The sequence below is a fragment of the Chiloscyllium plagiosum genome, unplaced genomic scaffold, assembly GCF_037043375.1.
Source record: "Chiloscyllium plagiosum isolate Xiang-an unplaced genomic scaffold, Cpla_swu_hap1 HiC_scaffold_14, whole genome shotgun sequence".
Lineage (NCBI taxonomy): Eukaryota > Metazoa > Chordata > Chondrichthyes > Orectolobiformes > Hemiscylliidae > Chiloscyllium > Chiloscyllium plagiosum.
In genome coordinates this window covers 22,698,740-22,724,589 of record NW_028270152.1, presented here as the reverse complement: position 1 = coordinate 22,724,589, position 25,850 = coordinate 22,698,740, and the positions used below count along the sequence as shown (strand labels likewise).

Here is a 25,850-nt window from a genome sequence, read left to right as displayed (position 1 = left end):
TTCCGTCAAGCGTAGAATTATGCCCCATGTGCTACCAAAGCCAGATTAAAATTTTATAGTTTCAGACACACTAGTAATAAGGATTATAACTGTACATGTTTCTTAGGATGCAGCAAACTGATGACAGTCCCAGGGTTTTACTCAATTACTTTTCAGAATTAAAAAAGGCATTACAAAATATTTACTTTATTGAATGTGTTATGGTTGAATAAATTAAACCACATAACAGGTCTGACCTGGCCTACAAACAGACAAGGAGTCAATGGAAAATCCAGTTTGATGATCACAATGGCCTTCTGTTCTTTTCTGTGTTCTACCAAAGCTTTCTCACAAAATTATTTTGCCATCATTCCAATAGTGCCGTTGTAGACTGGCAAAGGAGGGCAAACTACAATGTTTTCTCCACCTCTGTGGTGGAAGTATCAGTCAACTATCTCCCTGCTACCTCCAACACAGCAAAAACTACAATTGAAAACTTGAGCATAACCCCAGCTTATCAGAGTACCAATCAGACAGATTACCAAGAGCTCAAAGTATTGAAGGTTATAAGTCTGTATATATTGCTATCAATCATCCACAATGGAATATTCTCCAAGATGGCAATGGAGTAGGACTCCTCAGCTGGAGCTCGCATGCTCTGTCCATTTTGTTTCTTTTTTTCTCTTTTTGTTTTTGCTTCTTTCTTCTTATGCACCATCCTGGAGCCTCAAGTAAAATCAGCACAGACCCCTGGCCTTGAGATGAAGCCAGCGCGGAGTTCCGGCCACAGTGTGGACTGCGCAGACTCCCATCCTCCAGAGCAAGACCAGCTCTGTCTGGAGGTGAGCTGCCAATGCAGACTCCGTTAGGACAACTGTTATTCTCAACTTTTTATTTCCTTACTTTTCTAATTTATTCCTATGATTTTGTGCTTTTGTACATAAGAATAGTGTGAAGGTCTATCATGCTGGACTTTTTATTTCTTTATTTTTCTAATTTTTCCTAAGAAATTGTGCTTAAGAATCTGTGCCTAAGTACATTTGTACCTAAGATGGCACCATAAGCGGTGGCTTGTAAACTTTTCATGTACTCATATGAGTACGTGAACAATAAAGCTAATTCTAATATGAGAAATTTGATTGAATGTCAGGACTGTAATTTCCATTGGGAATAAAGCAAATCAACAACTTTGTCAGCATAAAGGAAAAGCTGCATATTCAACTTTTTTTCAGGTACTCATCATGGTTCTGGATGTCAAAACAGACTACTTTACTGCTTGCTGCCCATATTAAGTTTTCCCTAACTGAATATTACCAGCTTAGATTAGGATGCATTCCAGTGTCTCTGAGTCAGGTACAGTGTAGGTTTTCAACTTCACTATTTGGAAGGTAATCTGGTGAAACAGACTACTTGCAATTTGTAAGTATTATGTAAGCACTTTATAAGGCAAGCAATTCCACCCCCCCCCCCCCAGCTAGATTCCAGTCTGGGCAGTAAGCCAAAACTCTAAATCAGTCCTTCTGGTTTATATCAACATATACTAATTTACAATTCGTTCTGTATGATGTACAACTTCATGGGCAACTAGACTGACAATGCCAACAATCCATATGGGAACTGCATAATCCATACAAAAGGGAGATGTGCATTCCATCAATAATGACTAGATTCATCATCAGTTTCCAGAGGTAAAAAGTCATTGGGATACATTTTGCACCTGTTGATTATGAACAGAGGTTAACATTGTTCAAATTCTAACCAGCTGCTCCAACTGCAGTATTTCAACTGGAGCCTCAATGGTCAGAATTTAAAATGTTTAGCTTTGGTTATCTAGGCAGTTAAATTGCTTTCTCAGCTTAGTGTAAAACACTATGTTTTACCTATGTGTGCACCACCTCCAGTTGATTTGTCACTGTCACTTTCAGAGCTCGTGCTGGGGCTCCGGCCTCGTTTCCTTGGCTGGCTGGACCTGGTCAGAGTTTGTGCTGCTGTTGGGTTCTGAGGGCTACTGCCCTGGTTCGGCGGAAGCTGAGTGTCGCGATTCTTCGGTGGCCGCCCTGGACGTTTGGGCAATCCAACGCATTTGTTCTTGGATTTTGCCGTGAAGAGGAATTTTGTCCGTCTACCAACTTCTGCTGCCGACGCTGATGAAGAAGTAGTGCCAAGACCTACAAGACAAATACTTTTTAATAAAGAACAAGTGATAGAAGGCAACACTTCACGATAGTTCAAGAGGAGACTGTCCTTTGCATCACTTGAAATAAGCAATCAAATGGCAGAACAATGATCACACGACAGTTTCTAAAATCAAATCCAATTCCTTTGCACAGGGGTATATTCTTCCTAATGTTCATAGAATAGCTATAGCACATCTTAGCAGGACTTATACACTTAATGGTAAGGTCCTAGGGAGTGTTGCTGAACAAAGAGACCTTGGAGTGCAGGTTCATAGCTCCTTCAAAGTGGAGTTGCAGGTAGATAGGATAGTGAAGGCGGCATTTAGTATGCTTTCTTTTATTGGTTAGAGTATTGAGTCCAGGTATTGGGAGGTCACGTTGCAGCTGTACAGGACTTGGTTAGGCCACTGTTGGAATATTGCATGCAATTCTGGTCTTCCTATTGGAAAGATGTTGTGAAACTAGAAAGGGTTTAGAAAAGATTTACAAGGATGTTGCCAGGGTTGGAGGATTTGAGCTATAGGGAGTGGCTGAACAGGCTGGGGCTGTTTTCATTGGAGCGTTGGAGGCTGAGGGGTGACCTTATCGAGGTTTACAAAATTATGAGGGGCATGGATAGTGTAGATAGACAAAGTCTTTTCCCTGGGGTTGGGGAGTCCAGAGCATGGGTTTCAGTTAAAAGGGGAAAGATATAAAAGAGACCTAAGGGGCAACTTTTTCACACAGAGTGGTATGTTTATGGAATGAGCTGCCAGAGGAAGTGATGGAAGCTGGTACAATTGCAACAATTGGCTGGGTATATGAATAGGAGGGGTTTGGAGGGATATGGGCCGGGTGCTGGCAGGTGGGACTAGATTGGGTTGGGATATCTGGTCGGCATGGATGGGTTGGACCAAAGGGTCTGTTTCCATGCTATACATCTCTATGACTCTATTAGCACAGAAGGAGGCCATTTGCCCCACTAGGTCTATGCTAGATCTTCTCAAAAGCCCTAATCCCATAGTCCTGCAATTTTGTTTTCACTTTCAAATGCTTTTAATGAAAGCCATAATTTGAATCTACCTCTGCCATACTCTCAAATAAACTATTCTGGTTACTAGCCCTTTTGCTAGTCACCTAAATATGTGTCTTTTGGCTCTCAATCAATCCAACATTGGGAATAGTTTATCTCAATCCCCTCTGTCTGGACCCCTCACGATTTTAGAACCCCTCAAATTTTCTCTGCTCAACCTTCTCTTCCCCAAAATTGAAAAAACCCAGCTTCTCCAACATATCCACATGATTGAAGCCCCTCATCACCGGAACCATTATTATTTATTTTTCTTTTATTGCACTCCCTCTAAAACCTTCATGCCCAGTCTAAAATTATATTAGGGTTTATCACAACAACACTGGAGAGGTTTTTCTGGGTAAATTTGGCCTGTATTCCCTCAAATCAAACAGACGGAGAATGATCTGATTCTGAACAGGTTCCATGTGTTAAACACAGATGTTGTTTCTAGAATATTGGAGAACAGTCTTAGATAAGGCAATGAACACTTAGGAAGGGGATGATGAGGAATTTCCTCATGCAAAGTGTTATAAATCTTTGGAATTCTCTACCTGCTTTACAATTCTCCCAAATTTGAGTCAACAGCAAGTTTTGAAATGGCCCTACACATCCGAGCCATTAATGTATATCAAGATAAGCAGTGGTCCCATCACGCACCATTGCCGAGCCCCACTGTTTTTTGAATAAGGAATACGTCGATCACCAATAATCTGTTTCCTGTTACTTAGCCAACTTGGTCTAAGCTATCACTGCCTATTTTATGCCATTGGGCTTCAACTTTGCTGGTGAGTCAATCATGTAGTACTTTTCCTATTTTGCACAACCTTTTCTAATTCTATGTAGATCGTAACAAAAATGTGACTAGATTAGTTTAGGATATCTGTTGGCATGAAGAATCTGTTTCCACGCTGTACATCTCTATGACTCTATGAACTGCATTGACTCGTAAATAACCTCCAAATTAATTTTTTAATGAAGTAATTTAAGCAACTCTTGTTATCTTTAACAAATCCTTGCTAGCTTATCTTAAATAATCCACATCTTATCATGCCGAAAAGATTTCTCACCAATAAGGTTTAAGTTATCAGACTGCAGTTTATGCAGGGTGTAACGTTTGCAAAGCTCAAATGCTCTGACATCATCTCTCATATCTTTCTTTGAACATCAAAACCAATAAAAGAGCAGGAGTAGGCCATTCCAACCCTCAGGCTTGCTGCACCACTCAGTAAGATATGGCTGATCTTCTTATACATCCAAATCTGCATTCCAGCCTATCCCTGATGACATTTCACTGCTTTGCATAAGGAGGTCTAGCTATCTTTGTCTTAAATATATTCGAGGTCTCTGTTTCCACTGCTGTTCGAAGAGAGTTCAAAAGACTCATGACCCTCTGTTTAAAAACCAGAGATTGCCCATTTAAAACAGAGATGATGCCTTTTTTTTTGGCTCTCTCCATGACCAATGAGAGTAAAGATCCTTTATACATATACCTTGTAAAGACTTCTCAAGGTCTTGTATGTTTCAATCCAGTCACCTCATACGTTTCTAATCTCCAATAGAAACAAGGCTGGCCTCTATAAACTTTCCTCATATGATAATTCACTCATTCCAGGTAATCTGGTAAGCATTCTCTGACCTGCTTCAAATGCATTAACATCCTTTCTTAAATAAAGTGACCAAAACTATTCAAAAGTATTTAAGACATGGTCTCACCAATGCTCTGTAAAACTGAAGTAGAACTTCCCTACTTTTGTAATCAATTGGCCATAAGTCACACAACACCAGGTTATAGTCCAACAGGTTTATTTGAAAACACAAGCTTTTAGAGCACTCATCAGGTGACGAAGGAGCAGCTCTCTGAAAGCTCGTGATTTCAAATAAACCTGTTGGACTATAACCTCATATCATGTGACTTATGACTTTGTCCACCTCAGTCCAGCACCTCCACATCAATTTACTTGGGAAAGGTCCACTGTCAATTCACCTTCTCCAATGTGCAAATTGATCCTCCCCCAGTATTTTCCTAGAGATTTTTCCTCATCTTAGCTAATCTAAACTGATCACTGTTCATTAAAACCTTTCTCAACTGATGTTTGATTCATTTGACCTCTCCTCACTCGTCTGAATCATATCTAGCTCCATTGGCTACCTGATGAAGGTGCAGCGCTCCGAAAGCTTGTACTTCCAAATAAATGTGTTGGACTGTAATCTGGTGTTGTGTGATTTTTAATTTTGTCCACCCCAGTCCAACACCAGGACCTCCACATCATATCTAGCATTGCCTTTTTCCTGGTCAGCCCAGTCAAAGACAATGAAGGAAATTTTCCTGAATACACCAGGAAATCTTCCCCTTTTCTGCTACTAGAACTATCCTAGCCTACCATAGAAAAATTAAATTCCCCTAAATCCCTGGTCCTTTACAAACTTTCAATGAACTTATCTGTAGGGTGTAATGACACTTCTATTGTTTACCTTTAACCAAATAGATTCTAATCCCTGACACGCTCCCTCCATGCATTCCGTCTCCCTCCTGGATTTTCATTTGTTCCCACTACACGATCCAATTGGACCTTAAGAATCCAGAATTAGACTCACACAGGACTTGAGAGCTGACTCTGGAACTTCATTCCAATCTGCCCCTTCAAATTCCTTTCTCCTTGTTTTATTCTGCAGAAATGTACATAAACACATTGGATCGAGGCAATACCCCTGGGCACCCTTATATGTCTTATGATCTGTCTCAATGGTAAACTAACTAGTATAAACAGCCAGAAGCAATATTCAATTCCCAAGTATATGTGTACATCACACTTTGACTATTCCATCTGTAACACCTGACAATAAGCAAAAATGATTTTGTCTCAATTATCTTTCTAAGAGGTGAATGAAGCTGATTTTTTTTAAAATAAACAAGCTCTGCACACATGGGAAGTCTAATGAGAACAGCAATCACAGATTGAACCTCCCACAACAGACAACTTGAAAGGTTGGTAAAATCTAAACAAATCTCGGGTTATCAGCAAACCACTGACGTCTAAATATTCAATTCAATGGTTAAAAGACAAAATTCATATTCAATTTTAATTTCTGGAGTAATGTTTTTGTCTCCTTATTTAAGAAACAACAGAAATGTGGTGGGTCTAGTTCAGATAGGATTCACCCAACTAAAACCTGGAAATGGGATGGGGCTCTTATATTACGAGGAAGTTGAATAGGTTTGTTTTAATGCCTGCATCCATTGGAATTTACTAGATCAGCAGTCATATTATGGAAACATACAAATAATTGAAAGGACTTCACAGATTGGATGTTGAACAATGTTTCTCCTTGTGGATGAGACAAACTAGGGGACACCATTTGAAGAATATGCGCTCCTCATTTTAAGATGTAAGTGAGAATTGTTTTCTCTCCGAGAGCCATGAGTCTGTGGAACTCTATGGAGGCTTCCTAAACTTCTAATTGACAAGGGATTGATTGATTTATTGTTATGTGTACCGAAGTACAGTGAAAAGCTTTGTTTACAAACAGTACAGGCAGATCATAGGAAGCAAAGATGTACAGAGCAAAAGATTTAGACGGAGGCACAGGTTGTACAAGAGATATCAACATGAGCAAGATGACCATTATATCAGGCTAGAGGAGTCAAAGGGTGTGGGTGGGAGATAAGGATGCAGAGCTGAGGCTACAATCAGATCAGCCAGGTGCTTAATGAATAACAGATTAGGCTTAAGGGGTCAAATGATGTACTCCTGCTCATAATTCACACATTAGTATGCTTGTGGTGGTAAAGCCTTCAACTGCCACCACATTTGCACAGCAGTACCAGTAATCTGGAAAACTGGGGCCAAGAATGATTGAAGGCATTAAATAAAAACATTATAAGAACCAAAGTAAAAGACACGAGAGGCAATACACTAGTGCCATTTGACTGCATATTTATAGCCATAGAGTCATACTGAACAACAACAGACCCTTTGGTCCAACTGGTCTGTGCCAAACAGATTTCTCAAACTGAGCTAGTTCCATTTGCCTGCATTTGGCCCACATCTCTAAACTTTGCCTATTCATGCACCAATCCAAATGTCTTTTAAAAATTGTAATTGAGCTTGCTACTTCCTCTGGCAGTTCGCTCCATATCCTCACCACCCTCTGAGTGAAAAAGATGCATCTCAGGTCCCTTTTATATTTTTCCCTCTTACCTTAAACCTTACCCTGTAGCTTTTGACTCCCCTACCCTGTGGAAAAGCCCTTGGTTATTCACCCTATGCAATGATTTTAAAAAGCTCACCACTCAGCCTCCTTGGGAAAAGTCCCAGCCTATCTTCTGTTTTAAAATCTGATTTTTGACAAAAAATATATGTTCATTTTGTTCCCCTTATTACAAATGCAAGTCATGTTGACTATCCCTAATCAGTTCATACCTTTCCAAATACATGTACATCCTGTCCCTTCGGAATCCCTCCAACAACTTGCCCACCACCGACATCAGGCTCACTGGTCTATAGTTCCCTGGCTTGTCCTTCCCACTCTTCTTAAACAGTGGCATCATGTCAGCCAATCTCCAGTCTTCTGGCACCTCACCTGTGACTAGCATTGGAGGCCGAGGGGTGACCTTATGGAGGTTTATAAAATCATGAGGGACATGGATAGGATAAATAGACAAAGTCTCTTCCCTGGGTTGGGGGAGTCCAGAATTAGAGGGCATGGGTCCAGAATTAGAGGGGAAAGATGTAAAAGAGACCTAAGGGGCAACCTTTTCATGCAGAGGGTGGTACATGTATGGAATGAGCTGCCAGAGGAAGTGGTGGAGACTGGTACAATTGCAACATTTAAAAGGCATCTGGATGGGTACATGAATAGGAAGGGTTTGGAGGGATATGGGCCGGGTGCTGGCAGGTGGGACTAGATTTGGTTGGGATATCTGGTCAGCATGGACGAGTTGGACCAAAGGGTCTGATTCTGTGCTGTACATCTCTATGACTCTGAGGTTAAGATATCTGGGCCTCTGAATTACTCAATTACCACAACACTAACATCTTCCCCTATCTCTACCTGCTGTTTGCATTTTCTTATTCCAGTCTGCAATTAGTGAAACGTTTGGCTCAAAGGCTTTAATACAAAATCAGAGTATTCTTTTCCGTGCTGTACACCTCTATCATGCCGTAAGGTCAAGTGAAATAGGGATTGATAAGAAGAGTGAGGGGAGTAACAAATTAAAAATATTATATATGAATGCATGAAGCATTAGAAATAAGGTAGATTGAAGCTAATTAGGAAAATGGCAGTTACGATGTTGTGGGAAAAACTGAAACGTGGCTTCAAGTGGACAGGTCCTGGGAAATGAATATTCAAGGCTATACATGCTATCGTAAGGACAGACTGACTGGCAGAGGGGGTGGGGTGGCCCTGTTGGTAAGGAATGATATTTAGTCCCTTGCGCGGGGGTACCTTGAATCAGGGGATGTAGAGACAGTATGGATAGAACTGAGAAATTCTAAGGGTAGAAACACCCTAATGGGAATTATCTACAGGCCCCCAAACAGTAGCCTGGATGTAGTGTGTAAGTTGAATAAGGAGCTGAAATTGGCCTGTTGCAAAGATATTACTACAGTTGTTATGGGGGATTTCAACATGCAGGTAGACTGGGACAATCAGGATGGTACTGGGCCCCAAGAAAGGGAGTTTGTGGAGTGCCTCCGAGATGGATTCTTAGAACAACTTGTACTGGAGCCTACCAGGGAGAAAGCAATTCTGGATCTGGTGTTGTGCAATGAACCGGATTTGATCAGGGACCTCGAAGTAAAGGAGCCATTAGGAGGTAGTAACCACAATAATCTGCAGTTTGAAAAGGAGAGGGTAGAATCAGAAATGACAGTATTTCAGTTGAATAAGGGGAACTATGGAGCTATGAGGGAGGAGCTGGCCAAAGTTCAATGGTTCAATACCCTAGCAGGGATGGTAGTGGAACAACAATGGCAGGTATTTCTGGGTATAATGCAGAAGATGCAGGATCAGTTCATTCCAAAAAGGAAGAAAGATCCTAAGGAGAGGCAGGGGTGGCCATGGCTGAGAAGGGAAGTTAAGGACCATATAAAGACAAAAGGGAAAAAGTATAACATAGCAAAGTTGAGTGGGAAATCAGAGGACTGGGAAGCTTTTAAAGAACAACAGAGGATAATTAAAAAGGAAATACGCAAAGAAAAAAATAAGGTACGAAGGTAAACTGGCCAAAAATATAAAGGAGGATAGTAAAGGCTTTTTTAGGTATGTGAAAAGAAAAAAAATGGTTAAGACTAAAATTGGGCCCTTGAAGACAGAAACGGGTGAATTTATTATGGGGAACAAAGAAATGGCAGAAGAGTTGAATTGGTACTTTAGATCTGTCTTCACTGGGGAAGACACGAGCAATCTCCCAGATATAATTGTGGCTGAAGGACCTGAACTGAAGGGAATTTATATTAGGCAGGAAATGGTGTTGGAGAGACTATTAGGTCTGAAGGCTGATAAGTCCCCAGGACCTGATGGTCTGCATCCCAGGGTACTGAAGGAGGTGGCTCTAGAAATCGTGGATGCACTTGTGATCATTTTCCAATGTTCTATAGATTCAGGAGCAGTTCCTGTGGATTGGAGGGTGGTTAATATTGTCCCACTTTTTAAGAAAGGAGGGAGAGAGAAAACAGAATTATAGACCAGTTAGTCTGACCTCAGTGGTGGGAAAAATGCTGGAGTCAATTATAAAGAATGAAATTACGACACATCTGGATAGCAGTAACAGGATGGGTCAGAGTCAGCATGGATTTATGAAGGGGAAATCATGCTTGAGTAATCTTCTGGAATTTTTTGAGGATGTAACTCTGAAGATGGACAAGGAAGATCCAGTGGATGTAGTAAACCTTTGTCCCACATAGGAGGTTAGTGAGCAAACTTAGGGCACATAGTATTAGGATACTGACATAGATTGAAAATTGGTTGGCTGACAGGAAACAAAGAGTAGTGATAAAAGGCTCCCTTTCGAAATGGCAGGCGGTGACCAGTGGGGTACCGTAGGGTTCAGTGCTGGGACCGCAGCTTTTTACAATGTACATTAATGATATAGATGAAGGTATTAAAAGTAATATTAGCAAATTTGCTGATGACACAAAGCTGGGTGGCAGGGTGAAATGTGAGATGGATGTTAGGAGAATACAAGGTGACCTGGACAGGCTAGGTGAGTGGACGGATGCACAGCAGATGCAGTTTAATGTGGATAAGTGTGTGGTTATCCACTTTGGTGGCAAGAACAGGAAGGCAGATTACTACCTAAATGGAGTCAAGTTAGGTAAAGGGGCAGTATAATGAGATCTAAGTGTTCTTGTGCATCAGTCAATGAAAGCAAGCATGCAGGTACAGCAGGCAGTGAAGAAAGTTAATAGCATACTGGCCTTCATAACAAGAGGAATTGAGTACAGAAGCAAAGAGGTCCTTCTGCAGCTGTACAGGGCCCTAGTGAGACCGCACCTGAAATAATGTGCGCAGTTTTGGTCTCCAAATTTGAGGAAAGACATTCTGGCTATTGAGGGAGTGCAGCGTAGGTTCACGAGGTCAATTCCCAGAATGGTGGGACTATCTTATGCTGAAAGATTGGAGCGACTGGGCTTATATACGCTTGAATTTAGAAGGCTGAGTGGGGATCTGATTGAGACGTATATGAGTATTAAAGGATTGGACACTCTGGAGGCAGGAAGCATGTTTCCGCTGATGGGCGAGTCCCGAACCAGAGGACACAATTTAAAAATAAGGGGTAGGCTACTTAGAATGGAGTTGAGGAGAAACTTCTTCACCCAGAGAGTGGTGGATAAATGGAATGCTCTGCCCCAGAAGGCTGTGGAGGCCAAGTCTCTGGATACTTTCAAGAAAGAGTTGGATAGAGCTCTTAAGGATTGTGGAATCAAGGGTTATGGGGATAAGGCAGGAACAGGATACTGATTGAGGATGATCAGCCATGATCATAATGAATGGTGATGCTGACTCGAAGGGCAGAATGGCCTACTCTTGCACCTATTGTCTATTGACTCTATAACTGCTGCATACTAATGGACTTTTTTGTACCAAATTGTTGTTAAGAGTTGAGGCATTTGCATATTAATGATCTTAGTCATCTCTCAATACTTTATTTAGCTTTTACAAACTGTATCGTAACACAGGCTGCCTAAAGAGAACTGGATTTGCCAGGACTGCCTGAGCTGAACATGTTAACATTTTCTGTTCACTTTAGATCTGTAGCCTGGTCTCCTATGAACAACAGTAATCAGTAAATAAAGATAGGGCATTAAACACAATTCCAAGCATTTCATGTCAAAACAAGTTGGATCCCTTGCAGCAGCACATGGCTTTCCATTCTGCTGACCATGCTAGGGCCTTCAAAGCAAACAGCCCGCTCCCTGGATACGTAGCTTGGAGCTTTAACCGTTAAAACAATAGACAATTGAGAAATTCTAACAAATATGTTGCTACCATCACTTTATAACTTATAGGACTACATGAAAATTCATAGAAGGCACTTCCCCTTTAATAAGCAAATCTCAAAACTTTCTGTAGATAGTGCAACAGCACATGGTTTCATAGTAAAAATTCAAACCGAAGGAAGCATTTCCTTCCCCGGTACCAGAAATAAGTGTTCATGAGATTTGTTTTTTATTCATTTGTGGGATGTGGGTGTTGCTGGCTAGCCAGTATTTATTGCCCGTCCCTATTTGCTCTTGGGAAGATAGCGGTGAGCTGCCTTCTTGAACCACTGCAGTCCACCTGCTGTGGGCTGACCCACAATGCCTATAAGGGAGGGAATTTGACCCAGTGACAGTGAAGTAACGGTGATATATTTCCAAGTCAGGATGGTGAGTGCCTTGGAGAGGAGCTTGAAGGTTGAGGCGTTCTCATGTATCTGCTGCCCTTGTCCTTCCAGATGGAAATGGTTGAGGGTTTGGAAAGTACTATCTGAGGATCTTGGTGAATTTCTGTCATGCATCTTGTAGATAATAGCAGCAGTATGCACTGAGTGTTGGTAATGGAGGGATGGAGTGCTAACCAAGCAGGCTGTTTTATCCTGAATGGTGTCAAGCTTCTTGAGTCATTAGAGCTGTACCCATCCAAGCAAGAATCAGCAATTTCTAATGTCATTTGCTGAGAGACAAGTCAGCCTATAATTTTTCCAAAACACCCAATCGCTGGACAAACTGATTCTCCCTTAACCTAACTGGATTCAAATCTCCTAAAGTGATTTAAATACCAACCTGAAGTAAATATGGCCCTATACATATATCTTTCTTTAAAAGCTTGAACTAGTTTAGTCATTCTTCATCCAGAAATTTTTTTTAAAAAATTTATCTGTAGGCCCTAGTATGAAATTGAGAACTTGGTTTCACCCTACCTTTCCCCGTCTCGTGGCTGCTGCTTTCTTCAGCAGCACTGTCTGTCTGTCCATCTTTACTTGATGGGTTAAGCCCAGCCGCAGATCCACGACCCGGAGCACCATGCCGATCCGATCCTGCGTTTGGCTCTCGGTGCTGACCAAGTTTCCGTCGAATCATGGCAATTTCCTTTCGCAGAAGTTTAGCTTGACGTGAGCGCCCAACATTCTGCTTCACCGAGCCCATTGTGTCCAGTTTGTCAAGAAGCAATTTCAGCTGTTCCTCCAGTGACATATGTGATCTGTTCTCAGGAATCAGCAGTCGATCCACTTCTGGCAAGAAATGGGGACCAGAGAAAGACCAAAGCAATCAAAGAAATCATTAGTGACAGAGGAAACAAGAAATTGATTTTGATTCAAAAATCACACGTATTCCAGTGCAGGATATAGCACGTGGCAGACCAGTGACCAAACCTCTTTTTATAAAGGGTAACCAGCTACTTGTATGTCAGTGTTATGGAAATGACATTTTTATTTTGACAAGTTTCTTCTTTGGAAGATGTTGGTTCTTGTTAAGGGACACTTCCACAGATATCTGTTCTCACAGCAAAGTGTCTGTTCTTCTAAAATCAGATTAATTACTGAAAACAAATTGTACATTCCAATGAGTATCACACCCACGTGTCTGTTTCAGCAGTGCAGATTTTTCCTGTCCTAGGCTACAGTACTTGTATCAAGTTTGGAGTTAACATCAAAGACTGGGAACTGAACTGGACACCTTTCCCATGTGTTTACTGTTGTCCTTACCATTGGACTAATTTCAAACTTTTATTCATCAATTAAGTACAAGGGGTGGGGTTTTCTGAAATCCAAACATCCTGTTAAAATTCAAGCTATTTTCCAAAAAAACTACCTTCCACAATTTAGGCTTTTTTTGATTAGATTAGATTCCCTACAGTGTGGAAACAGGCCCTTCGGCCTAACCAGTCCACGCAGACTTGTTGCATTATTTTTAATGCACCATTTAACTATATCTCAAGCTGAGCCTTACAGTATCAAATATACTTGTTCAAGACTGAACTCCAAGTTTTAACAAGGGCTATATTAGGTATCGTGTAACCCAGGAATGTCTCAGATTTGATCTCTGGTGTGGTGAACTAGTTGATCTCAAATCCCATTTTATCTCTAAATTGTAATCTCAGCTTGGATAATGGTGGAAGGGCCAAGAAAGTCCAGTGCTAGAGAAGATTAAATAAAACCAAAATAACATCAGCCAAGGTTTCTGCTGCTGGCTATCAACCAGCTACTTCTACTTCTACATATGCATAAGATTCTAAGAGCATGAGAACTAGGCATGGCGGCACGTGGTTCAGTGGTTAGCACTGCTGCCTCAAAGCACCAGGGACCCGGGTTCAATTCCAGCCTCAGGCGACTGTCTGTGTGGAGTTTGCACATTCTCACCGTGTCTGCGTGGGTTTCCTCTGGGTGCTCTGGTTTCCTCCCAAAGTCCAAAGATGTGCAGGTCAGGTGAATTGGCCATGCTAAATTGCCCATAGTGTTAGGTGCATGAGTCAGAGGGAAATGAGTGGGTGGGTTACTCTTTGGAGAGTCGGTGTGGACTTGTTGGGCCGAAGGGCCTGTTTACATATTGTAGAGAATCTCATCTAATCTAAAAAACTAGGAGCAGATGCAGATAATTTACCCTCTTGAGACTATTCCGCCGTTTGGCAAGATTGTGGCTGACCTCAACTTCACTTTGCTGTCTGCTCTCCACAACCCTGCAGCCCATTGCTAACTAAAAATGTGTCTACCTCTTCCTTAAATTTACTCAATGACCCAGCATCCATCATACTCTGGGCTAATGATTCATAATTCTTTGAATGAAGTAGTTTCTCATCTGTATGATACCCTTTATCCGAAAATTATGCCCTCTCACTCCAGATTGCTACACATGAGGAAATAGTCTTTCTGTGTCTACTTTGTCAATCCCTTTCACTACCTTATATACCTTAGACCTCTCATTCTTTTAAATTCCAGATTTTAGGCCTAAACTGCTCAATCTCTCTTCTTAACACAACCCCCGATCTTTGGAGTCAATCGAGTGAACCACCTCTGAACTGCCTCCAGCACTTTCTCAAGTAAGGGGACTAAAACTGTACACAATACTCTAGGTACAGTGTCACTAATGCCAGGTATAGGTCCAGCATCACTGTCCTACTTTTATACTCTATTCCTTTAGCAATAAATGCCAAAATCTAATTTGCCTTTCTTAATACCTGCTGTACCTGCATACTGATTTTCTGCAGTTCATGCTTGAGGGTATGCAGATCCCTCTCCAGTGAAGAATTCTGAGGCTTTTCTCCATTTAGATGATATGATGCCTTTCTGTTCCTCCAGCCAAAATAGATAACCTCACACTTATCCATGTTAAACTTCATCTGCCAAATTTTGGTCCATTCACCTAATCTATCTATATCCGTTTGTAAATTTCTTATTTCTTCATAGCAACTTCCATCTGTGTCATTCGTACATTTGGCTGAAGTGCTTCCTAGGCGAAAGTGAGGACTGCAGATGCTGGAGATTAGAGTCAAGATTAGAGTAGTGCTGAAAAAGCATAGCAGGCCAGGCAGCAACCGAAGAGCAGGAAAATCAACATTTTGTTCAGGAGCCCTTCATCAGGATGCTGCCTGACCTGCTGTGCTTTTCCAGCACCACTCTAATCTTGACTCTAAAGTACTTCTTACCCCAACATCCAAGATATTTATATAGATTGAAACAAGTTACAGCCCTGAGGCAAACCTTGTGGCACCCCATTAAAAATATCTTGCCAGCAAGTAAAAGACTCATTTATTCCAACTTTCTGCTTTCTGACGGTTAGTCAATCCTGTGTCCAAACTAATGAATTACCCCAACCCCACTGATCTTACCTTCTGCATAAACCTTTATGAGGCATCTTAATAAATGCCTTCTTGAAGTCCAGATATACCACATGTACAGGATCACCATTGTCTATGTTGTTTGCTACATCATCAAAGAACTCCAGCAAATTAATCCAACGTGACTCACCATTCATAAAAAAACATGACGACTCCAATATATTATATTTTGACTTTTCAATCATTCTGTTATTACTTCCTTAATAATGGATTCTAACAATTTCCCAAGAACATACTAAACTGACAGGGCTGTAGTTCCTACTTTCTAGTTCCCTGTCTTTCTGAATAAGGCTGCTTAAATTTGTAATATTCCAATCCACTGGAATCTTTCCTGAATCCAGAGAATTTTGCAATTTTATAAGCAAAAGATCCACTATCTCTGCTGCCACTTACTTTAAGACCTTAGGTTCAGTCTCACATGTTGATAACCTCCAAAGTTGAAGGGCTATCTGACTGACTCTCACTATCTAAGACGGCACATAAAGTCAGATAATTTACATCACTCCACCCAGGAATTAGTACATTCATAGCAGAAAGGGAACAAATTAGACATGGAATATGAAACACTGCAATTTGTAAAACATCTTGCCTCTCTTTGCTTCAAAGATAATGACAGACTTTCTATTCTGTAGCCAAGGACTAAATAAATTGACTTGAGAACTCAAATTGGGATCCAAAGTAAAACTGAACACAATGAGTTTTCACATTTGGTAAACAGATCTTTTTAGAACAGAAGGAATTTGATATCCTGGCACTTCTCACCATAAATGGGTGGCATTTCCAATTAAAACAATTATCAAATATTGAAAATGAACTCACCATCTTCCCAGAAGAGCTGTCCCGTATCTTCCGTTGGCACAGGTTCAGGTACGTGCATTCCTGTTTCATAATCAAAGCTAATTTTCTCTGCTTGTTTGCGAGCATATTTCAGCACTGCACCTCCTTGGTCTCTTAGCCTGATCGCTGCACGGTAAAAGATTGTATCCTTGGCATTATATTGTAAGCAGTTATTCACAATCAAGTTAAAATCCTCTTCAAACTGGTCAAACGTCCGATACTGATGGCCCTCAAGCTGTGTCTTCATGGTCTGGAAATCCATCGGTTTTTTAATGTGATCCAAATAATCCGGAACCTGAACATTATAAAAAGTCAATTATTAGAATTAATGTCATTTGTCTTTTAACTGGCACTTAACTTACTTAGGATTTAATACATTTAATTAATATTCCAAAGCTAGAAATGTATTCAAATACAAAAGTCAATTATCAGAAGTTCACAATTAGAAAAGCTTACCTCTTTTAGGGGCACAGGTTCACCAAATATGTTTCCTGTATCCTTCTCCTGGAGCTGTTCTAGCGTCTTACGGAGAAGGATAAGGAACGGAGTCAGCTGCAACTCCATTGCAAACTGCTGTATCTTAAGCTGGGTTACAACCAAATCAAAAAGATTCAAATTAGAAATATAATTTACAATGTACAACACTGTTCTCTTTCATGTTAAAATATTTTCTCTGTTCAAACAGCCCTTTTTACTATAACTTACAAATTTCATATCTGAGCCAAAAATTGAAATTTGAAGCCCCACTTCAGAAGCTAAGTTCATAATATCAGCAACCATTTCAGCATAGTACTCTTTGGCTACATTGTTGAAGGTCCCATTTCTCAGGGTGAGACATTAAACTGAAGCTGCATCTACTATCTCAGTCAATGTTAAAATTAACATTGCCCTCTCAAACAATCCTGTTAAAAGCATAATTAATTGACCATTTCTCTCATTGCTTTTTGTGGTATCAAGGGTTGTGCTTTTACATCCATATAAGTTGATGCACTTCAAAAAGGTGAAATCTCACTGTGTCAGCATTTAGACATATGTTTCAAACATGAGTCACTATATAAATATATGGAATTTTCTTATCAGTTCTCTAATAAATCACTACAAAATGTTTTATACAAATTCAGCGAAGCACACAGAATTAATGCTGTATATGCTAAACAATTCTTGAAATTATATCTTTCACTGATTCTGAATTTTTGAAACCATGCCCTGGTAAAGGATCATTTAGCAAAATAAGCCAATGATTCTTTACCTCTGCTGTCATGCACCTCCCCCATTGTGTTAAGCAGAATTTGTTTATGTCAATACTGGAAGGCAACTCAACCAAATGTAATTAATCTATTAATGCCTGCGACAGGTACAGGAGCATTGTACAGCAAAATAAATTGTTGAAATGGAACATGAGGGGGTAGAAATTAGCATGAACTGCACCCACTTTTGGTTAATAGAAAGGATACAAAGTCCACTAATTTACAGTGGGATTGCATGTGCATTGGTGTTGATCCCGATATTAAATTTGTAAGCCTAAAACAGCATTATCTGTGTCAACAGAAGTCTAACACCTGCTGAGAGATCCCATTGAGAAATGTGTTTGTGATGAACAGAGCCAGCATTAAGCTTAACTTAGCAGAATCCAACTCTAAGTCAGTAACACAGAAATCCTTTATTAAAAAACTCAGCTGTAGTAGTACTCCATTAAGTTCACAAATGTTATAGACACCTGCAGGTGCCTGCAGACTGCCAACTAAAGGGCCACTCCTGGCAAGACAACAGGATTAAGGGTAACACAGGTTCACAATATTGGCCATCCATATTGGGAAGACAACTGTCAATGTCATAACATTGAAACTATGATACTTGCAATTCCTGGGTAGACAATAACATTCAGAATCACAAGATAGTTACAAAAAAAAAAGCCATTCAGCCCATTGTGCCTGTGCCAGCATTTCAAATGAGCATCCCACCGACTGCCAACCTTCAGCCTTCTCCCAGTAACCCTGCGTGTTCTGCCTTTCCACAAACATCAAACTCTCTTTTGAATGCTACAATTAAACCTGCCTCTACTGCATTCTCAGGGAGTGCTTTCCCAGCCCCTAAATACTACTTGTGTGGAAAATATTTTCCTCATATAATTTTTACTTCTTTTCCTAAATAGTTTAAATGTGTACCTTTTCTTTCTGCATCCTTTCACCAGTGGGACATTTTCTCCCTATTTACAGTGTCCAGACCTCTCATGATTTTGAATATGGCTGAAAAATGTGTTGCTGGAAAAGCGCAGCAGGTCAGGCAGCATCCAAGGAGCAGGAGAATCGACGTTTCAGGCATAAGCCCTTCCTGAACGATGAATTCTCCTGCTCCTTGGATGCTGCCTGACCTGCTGCGCTTTTCCAGCAACACATTTTTCAGCTCTGATCTCCAGCATCTGCAGTCCTCACTTTCTCCTAGATGATTTTGAATATGTCTATCCAATCTCCTCTCAGCCTTCTCTTCTTCAAAGACAACAATCTCAAGTTCTCCATTCGATCTTCAGAACTGAAATTCCTCATCCCTGTAAACGTAAAACCTTTCTGCACTCTCTCCAGTGCCATTAGGTCCTTCATAAAATGTGATGCCCAGAACAGGGCACAATATTCCACCTGAGACTAAACCAATATATTGCACAAGTTTAAAATAACCTCTCTGCATGTACTCTATGCCCTTACTAATACAGTCTACCGTACTTTATTAACTGTTCTCTCAACCTTCCCTACATTACGCACATTATGTTACATGCATACGTGCCCAGGTTCTTTGCGCCCACACCCTTTTTAGAATTGTACCCTTAGTTTTATATTGTCTTGCCATGTTCTCCTGATTAAAATGTATCAGCTGACACTTCTCCACATTGAACTTACTTTGCCATCTATCCACCTATTCCACCAATTTATTTATGTCCTTTTGAAGTTCTACATTATTACCCTTCATAGTTTACAGCGTTTCCAAGTTTTGTATCAGCTGCAAATTTTGAAATTGTAGCCAAAGATTGAAGTGAAACGAAGAACTGTGGATGCTGAAGATATGAAACAAAAACAGAAAATGCTTGATGAACTCAGCAGGTCTGGCAGCATGTGCGGAAAGGAAGTAGAGATAACTTTTCGAAGCTAGTGACCCTTCTTCAGAACTGACAGCAGCTAGGAGAAGGTGGTATTTATACTGATGACAAGGAGGGGGTGGGGGGGAGGGGAATAGTGAGCAGATAGATGGAAATGGAATCCTGACAGAGAGAGAAAGAAAGTTAGGCAGACAAAGGGATAGTTGACAGTAAGCCAGGGAAGATGGAAAGCTGATAATGGAACAATGAGTAAATGAAATGGAGTTGGCTGTGCTGAAAACAGTCCATGTCAGGGCAGGGCCTGGGGTGCAGCCTGGGTAAAGGACATGGAAGCAGATGGTCAAGTGAACTTGATAGGTATTGAGTCCTGAAGGCTACAGGCTTCCCAACCAGTAGATGAGATGCTATTCTTCCAGCTTGCACCAAATCCCGCTGGAGAAGTGCAGCAGGCCTGAAACAGAAACGTTAGCCAGGGAACATGGTGGTGTGTTGAAGTGGCAGGCAACTGGAAAATTGGGGTCATTTTTAACAGTCAGAACTGCAAAGTAGTCACCCAGTCTGCACTTTGGCTCCCCAGTGCACAGCAGACCATATTGTGGGTAGACTAGATTGAGTGAAATGCAGGTAAATTGCTGCTTCATCTAGAAGGTGTGTTTGGAACCATGAGGAGGGAGGAGGTAAATGGGCAAGTGTTGCACCTTCTGCAATTGTATAGGAAGATGCCGTGAGAGGTGTTAGGAGTGGATGTGGAGTGCACCACAGTGTCCTAGAGGGAACGATCCCTGCAAAGTGCTGACAAGGGAAGAGAGGGGATGTGTGTCTGGTGGTGGCATCCCACTGAAGGTGGCAGAAATGGCAGCTTATGATCCTCTGGATGTGGATACTGGTGAGGTGGAACGTGAAGACTTGAAGGACTCTATTTGTGCTATGGGAGGGAAAAGAAAGGATGAGGGCAAAGGTTTGGGCCCGGCTAAGAGCCCTGTCAACCACAGTAGTGGAGAACCCACGGTCGAGGAAAAAAGTGGATGTACGGGCGGTACGGTGGCTCAGAGATTAGCACTGCTGCCTGTCAGCGCCAGGAACCCGGGTTTGATTCCAGCCTCAGCGACTGTCTGTGTGGAGTTTGCATGTTCTGTATGGGTTTCCTCCAAGTGCTCTAGTTTCCTCCCATAGTCCAAAGATGTGAAAGTTCGGTGGATTGGCCATGCTAAGTTGCTCATGGTGTCCAGGGATGTGCAGGCTCAATGGGTTAACTATGGGAAACACAGGGTTACAGGGATAAGGGTGGGGTGAGTCTGGTGGGACGCTGTTTGGAGGGTGTGTGGACTCGATGGTCAGAATGATCTACTTCTACACTGTAGGGATTCTATGATTCAATGATTCTATTTCTGAGACCCCTGCAGAAGATGGCATTATGAAAACAGATGCAACAGAGAAACTGTGAGAATGGAACGGCGTCTCATAAATGTTTCTACAAGAACGGGTCAGGGGCCAGTAATTCTGTGGAGGCTAATTCATCTCCTATTTCCCAAGTCTTTCCATCACTTCTGATGCACAAGTCAGGAGTATGGCAGAGTACTTTCCATTTACCTGTTGCCGAGCAGCTAAAATAACAAGCAAGAAGCTCAACACCATCCAGGAACAGCAGCCCACCTTCAACATTCACTCCCTTCACCAGCTTCTAGAAGATGCACTGCAACGCCTCACCAAAGTTCTTACAAAACACCTTCCAAACACATGACCTCTACCACCTAGACAGACAAGGGCAATAAATATAAGTTCCTCTCCTAGCCCCACCCAATCCTGACTTGAAATTATATCACTGTTACTTCACATTCGCTGATTAAAATCCTGGAACTCTTTACCGAACAGCATTTTGAATGCACTTTTACCCAAAGGACCGCCGTAGTTCAAGAAGGCACATCATCACCTCCTTCTTTTGGGCAATTAGCGTAATAAACATATGCATAGCTACTGAAGCCCACATACTTTCAAATGAGTAAAAAATGTATGATTTTGGTGTCTTATCAACATTTAAGTAAAATGGCTGAGCCAATATGTACTTCTTGACAATTTTAAACACTCCGGCAACTGAATTTCCCCCTTTCTCACCATGGCCTGGTGAAGACGGAATTGAAGTATTAAATTTAGCATCAATCACGACCTCTGCATATATGTACATCCTCTTTTTGGCACCTAATTGTCATTCTTTTTACCACCTTTGTAACATTCATATATCCAAATGTCTACAGAATATATTCGGGTTCCACTGCCAGTCTCTTTTCATGCTCCCTTTGTTTTCCTCATTTGTCTTTTTTTTTTACTACCACTCTACGAACCTTTTGGATTCAGCAGGTTCTAAATTGCATTCTCTATCAGACATCAGTCACATGCGCATGTTTTCTTCATCGTAATTTCTCTCTCATTTGTTATCGAGGCAACTCTGGATTTGTTTGCCCTACCTTTCCTTTTCGAAGCAACATGTGATGACTGTGCTGGAGTGATTTCTTCTTTAAAGGCAACCCATTGTTTAGCTATCGTTTTGCCTGCCAATTTTTGATTCCAATTACTGAACCAGATTGTCCTGACCCCATTTTCCCCATTAATTATCCTCACTCTGGATTGTTCATCATCCATTTCCGCAGTCACATCAAGTGTTTTCCCAAAGACACTTCATCTATTGGCTCACCTCATTTCCATTTAACAGATGAACTGATGTTATTAATGAGATATGGCTAGAGTATATTAACAGTAATAATTAATGAAGTGATATTCGCTATATTTAAAGAGGGATTCCCCACAATTGAGCCAATTATTCTGACAGAATTACTTGGAGTCTGCAGCACAAACATCTAAGTTGTCTAAGTCAATCAGTATAACCTCTATTCTTTTCTCACTCATGTGCTTACCTAATTTCCTTCAGGTATCCAAGCTATATGTCTCAACTACTTGCGATAGGAAGTTAACAATTCTCAGAACTCTGGGTAAACAGATTTCTTCTGAATTCTCTGATGAATGTACTGGTGACTACCTTAGACCTATGATCCCTCCAGGAGGTATTTATCACAAGTGGAAACAATATTCTCAGTATCTGCCTTATCAAACCCTTTGATAAATGTAAAGACCTCTATTTGGTCACAAAGCAACCTCAGTCATTTATGTTAAGTATTTTGTTTACCTTGAAACTGGTTTTTCAAACTATAGATACATAACAAAACTTAAAAGTTAAAATGAATCCATACATACAAAAACTTAGCATTACAACAGACCACACAGTTATTTAAATTAAAGAGCTGCCTAACCTCCTCTCGCTTTAACTTTTCTCGTTTTCGGATTAGTTCCACTAGCAGCCGTGCTCTTTCCAAGTCATGTCGCAGTCGCTGCCATGATTTCAGCTGTTCTTTCAACGCACAATTTTTCTCCTCTGACTCTCTCTGAAGTTAAAAAGAAAACAGTATTAAACACTTCCACATTTCCTCACTGCCTCACAGCGCCCAGGGACCCAGATTCGATTCCAGTCTCGGGCGACTGACTGTGTGGAGTTTGCACATTCTCCCATTGTCTGTGTGGGTTTCCTCTGGGTGCTCTGGTTTCCTCCCACAGTTCAAAGATATGCAGGTAAGGTGAATTGGCCAAGCTAAATTGCCCATAGTGTTCAGGGATGTGTAGGTTAGGCACATTAGTCAAGGGTAAATATAGAGTAATAGGGTTGGGGAATGGGTCTGGATGGGTTACTCTTTGGAGAGTTGGTATGAACTTGTTGGGCCAAAGGGCATGTTTCCACACAGTAAAGACTCTCTGATTCTATGACATAAAGGAACACAAAGTTTGGCAACCTGGTTCAATTGTATTTTAGCTATGAGAAGAAAAATTAAACTTTGCTATTTCTTGCTGAAAGAATACTAACTTTGCATCAGGGCAGAGAGGGAATAAAAATTAGTTTAGCGTTTGTTCTGAATAGAATCTAAACAATAGGTGAACAAGGGCCAACGAATGAGCTTTTTTCTACTTCCTGCTTGCCCCTAATCACTGCAACAATAATGAGTGCAAGAAAACATGTTGATGTTTCAAATCATTTGTCATGTTATTTTCTAACTGGTAGCTCTAGCTATCATTACAGATTAAGTCTGTTACCTGGTCAAACCACATAACGGCAAGTGTACCTGCTCTGCATTTCGCTGAGACTGCAAGTGGGACTGCAGCCGCCGAAGGAGTGGGACACCATTTCTTGACTGTCGCTTTAACGTCCAATAACTGTGAAGTCGCTGCATAAATTGGCTCTTCCGCTGAATAGATAGTCGACCCGTAATCTTACTTAACCTAAAAATAAATAATAGGATATAACATGTTTATTTCTATTTAAAATGATAGTAATTAATGCATACTGAGAATGGAACATAAAAGCTTCATCAGCATAAACAGATGACGTTACAGATACGATACAATATCAGTGAGTAGTCAGTGAAAAGACCAGAATAAATAGCTCTGATTTCTCCATATTATTTGAAGACATTAGGTTGTGCATTGCTGTTGAACTATTCACAGTAAGCACAGAGGACATACCCTCACTGAGATCGAGAGTCTGTCACAATAAAGACATAAGAAAAAGGTCCTCCAAATAAAGTTCTCTCAACCCTCCCCTCTATTATACTCCAGCTCATACTGTGACTTGGGTTACCAGTATTGGTGAGCCTGCTTTGCCTGCTACAGATCAGGAACCATTCTTCCAATCCTCTTCTTTTCTTCACAATAGATAACTGCTTCTCTCCGCCACTAAATTTCTGGAGGATGAAGAGAGGTGGCAGAGCTAGGCACTTCCAATGGGAGAGGATGTGAATCATATTCCTGATACTCTAACACCAATTCAAAGCTCCATGGGGTAGCTTCCCAACACTGAGGTCGCCTGACATTTCAGCTGATCAATGATTCATTATGCACTGAGTGGTGTAACACAGAGTAACAGGGAAAAAATATAACATTTAGGAGAGCTGCTGTCCAAGCTGTTCTACAGATATTTGAAAAACAAAAAAGTCAATGAGATAATGCATTCAAGGAACAACACAAACACAACAGATTCAAATCACCTCCTTCTATGCTTTACGATTCTGTGTTTTAAAAGGCTTGATATAACATTCAGCTTAACAAGAGATATGCATTATAACTCGTAGTATTTCACAGCGATTGTGTCTCCTATTAAGATCCTAAATTTTAGATAATATTATCATCTTTCTAGAAACATACTTTCAAAGCAAGCTGCTTGAAAGTAATGGAATTGGGGAGGAAGGGGGAGGATTCCTTACTACAGATGCTAGTGTTAACACTGAACAAAGAAAAGGACAAAAACGCATACCATGTGAAATCTGCTGTTCCATAAAATTCTAAACATCTACTTAAGAAATTCAGCATTTATTGCTACGCCTTTGTTCTCTGGAATACTCGAAGTGATGGTTAAATTTTGAGAATTGTCGCTATAATCAGTATGCTAGAGCTGGGCTATATTCTAGTTCACATTCAAAGCAGACGAAACTTTTCACAAGTTGTCGATTTTGCTCTTATTTTCCTTCACTGGCTCTTTCTTTGATCAAACATTTCACTCGAATATTGGCCAAAAAACATGCCACTCCCAACACACTCTCAACCTTGTACTAGGCAGTTGGTCAGCCGCTTCTATGGGACACCATTATGGCGCCACTATCAATCCAAGGACGGCACAATTCAAAGAGAAGGCCCCATCAGTAATTTCAAGGCAATGATAGGTGGGCAATAAAATGCATCCTTGCCATTATAGTTCACATTCCAAGGACATGTATGGGTATGTACAGTAAATATTACACATTAAAATTAACCAACGCATCTACACCAGGCTTTTCCCAAAGTGCATTTGTAATAAAAACAAGAAAATTAGCTACACTTCCACAAGTCCTTTCAAGCACAACGGCACAAGCAAACCACAGGTTTTGCTTTTTTTAACCCTCCCAATGATTTGAACATTCATACAGAGAACAAAGAATGGTTAGTGAAAGATAGTTGGTGCTACTGCCCTGCCGCGCTGCTGAACAGTGCGTACAACATCCATCTGTATTTTGAAGTTTGCACAACTGTCATTTTCACAGTGAGCTTCATTGTCTCCCCTTGTACTGGGTTTTAATTTTAACCCTTTTTTGAATTTCCATCAACCACATCCGCAATATTAATCATGACACAAGCCACAAAGGCAGGCAGTCTGCTCTATTCAGCTATCACCAACCCAAGCATGGGCAGTCATGGGCTAAACCTTAAACCACAGGGTTTGAACACCCCTGTTCATTTCACATTTCCGTTGAATTGTTTTCCTGTTCTTGCTGAAGCTAGAATAAGGTTATTAACATAATATAATATACGCACATTAATGATCAAT

The 25,850-nt window shown here is 40.9% G+C and overlaps 2 protein-coding genes across 5 annotated transcripts in view; one reads left to right on the top strand and one right to left on the bottom strand.

Moving 5' to 3' along the window:
* ccdc51 (coiled-coil domain containing 51) overlaps window positions 1-25,850 on the top strand; it is an 83,850-nt gene that overhangs the window by 20,589 nt on the left and 37,411 nt on the right. The gene's annotated exons all lie outside the window — the stretch shown is intronic.
* The window catches only part of brpf1 (bromodomain and PHD finger containing, 1), a 54,613-nt gene that overhangs the window by 16,016 nt on the left and 12,747 nt on the right, over window positions 1-25,850 (bottom strand). For 2 of the 4 annotated variants that reach the window (XM_043707789.2, XM_087994157.1), the window contains exons 3-8: window positions 23,617-23,773; window positions 22,756-22,887; window positions 16,822-16,950; window positions 16,348-16,660; window positions 12,614-12,925; window positions 1,860-2,147 (exon numbers count right to left, since the gene is read on the bottom strand). In XM_043707789.2, the coding sequence (XP_043563724.1) occupies window positions 1,860-2,147; window positions 12,614-12,925; window positions 16,348-16,660; window positions 16,822-16,950; window positions 22,756-22,887; window positions 23,617-23,773 (1,331 nt within the window). The remainder of the gene's footprint in view (window positions 1-1,859; window positions 2,148-12,613; window positions 12,926-16,347; window positions 16,661-16,821; window positions 16,951-22,755; window positions 22,888-23,616; window positions 23,774-25,850) is intronic. The other 2 variants (XM_087994158.1, XM_043707788.2) reach the window with 1 other exon arrangement.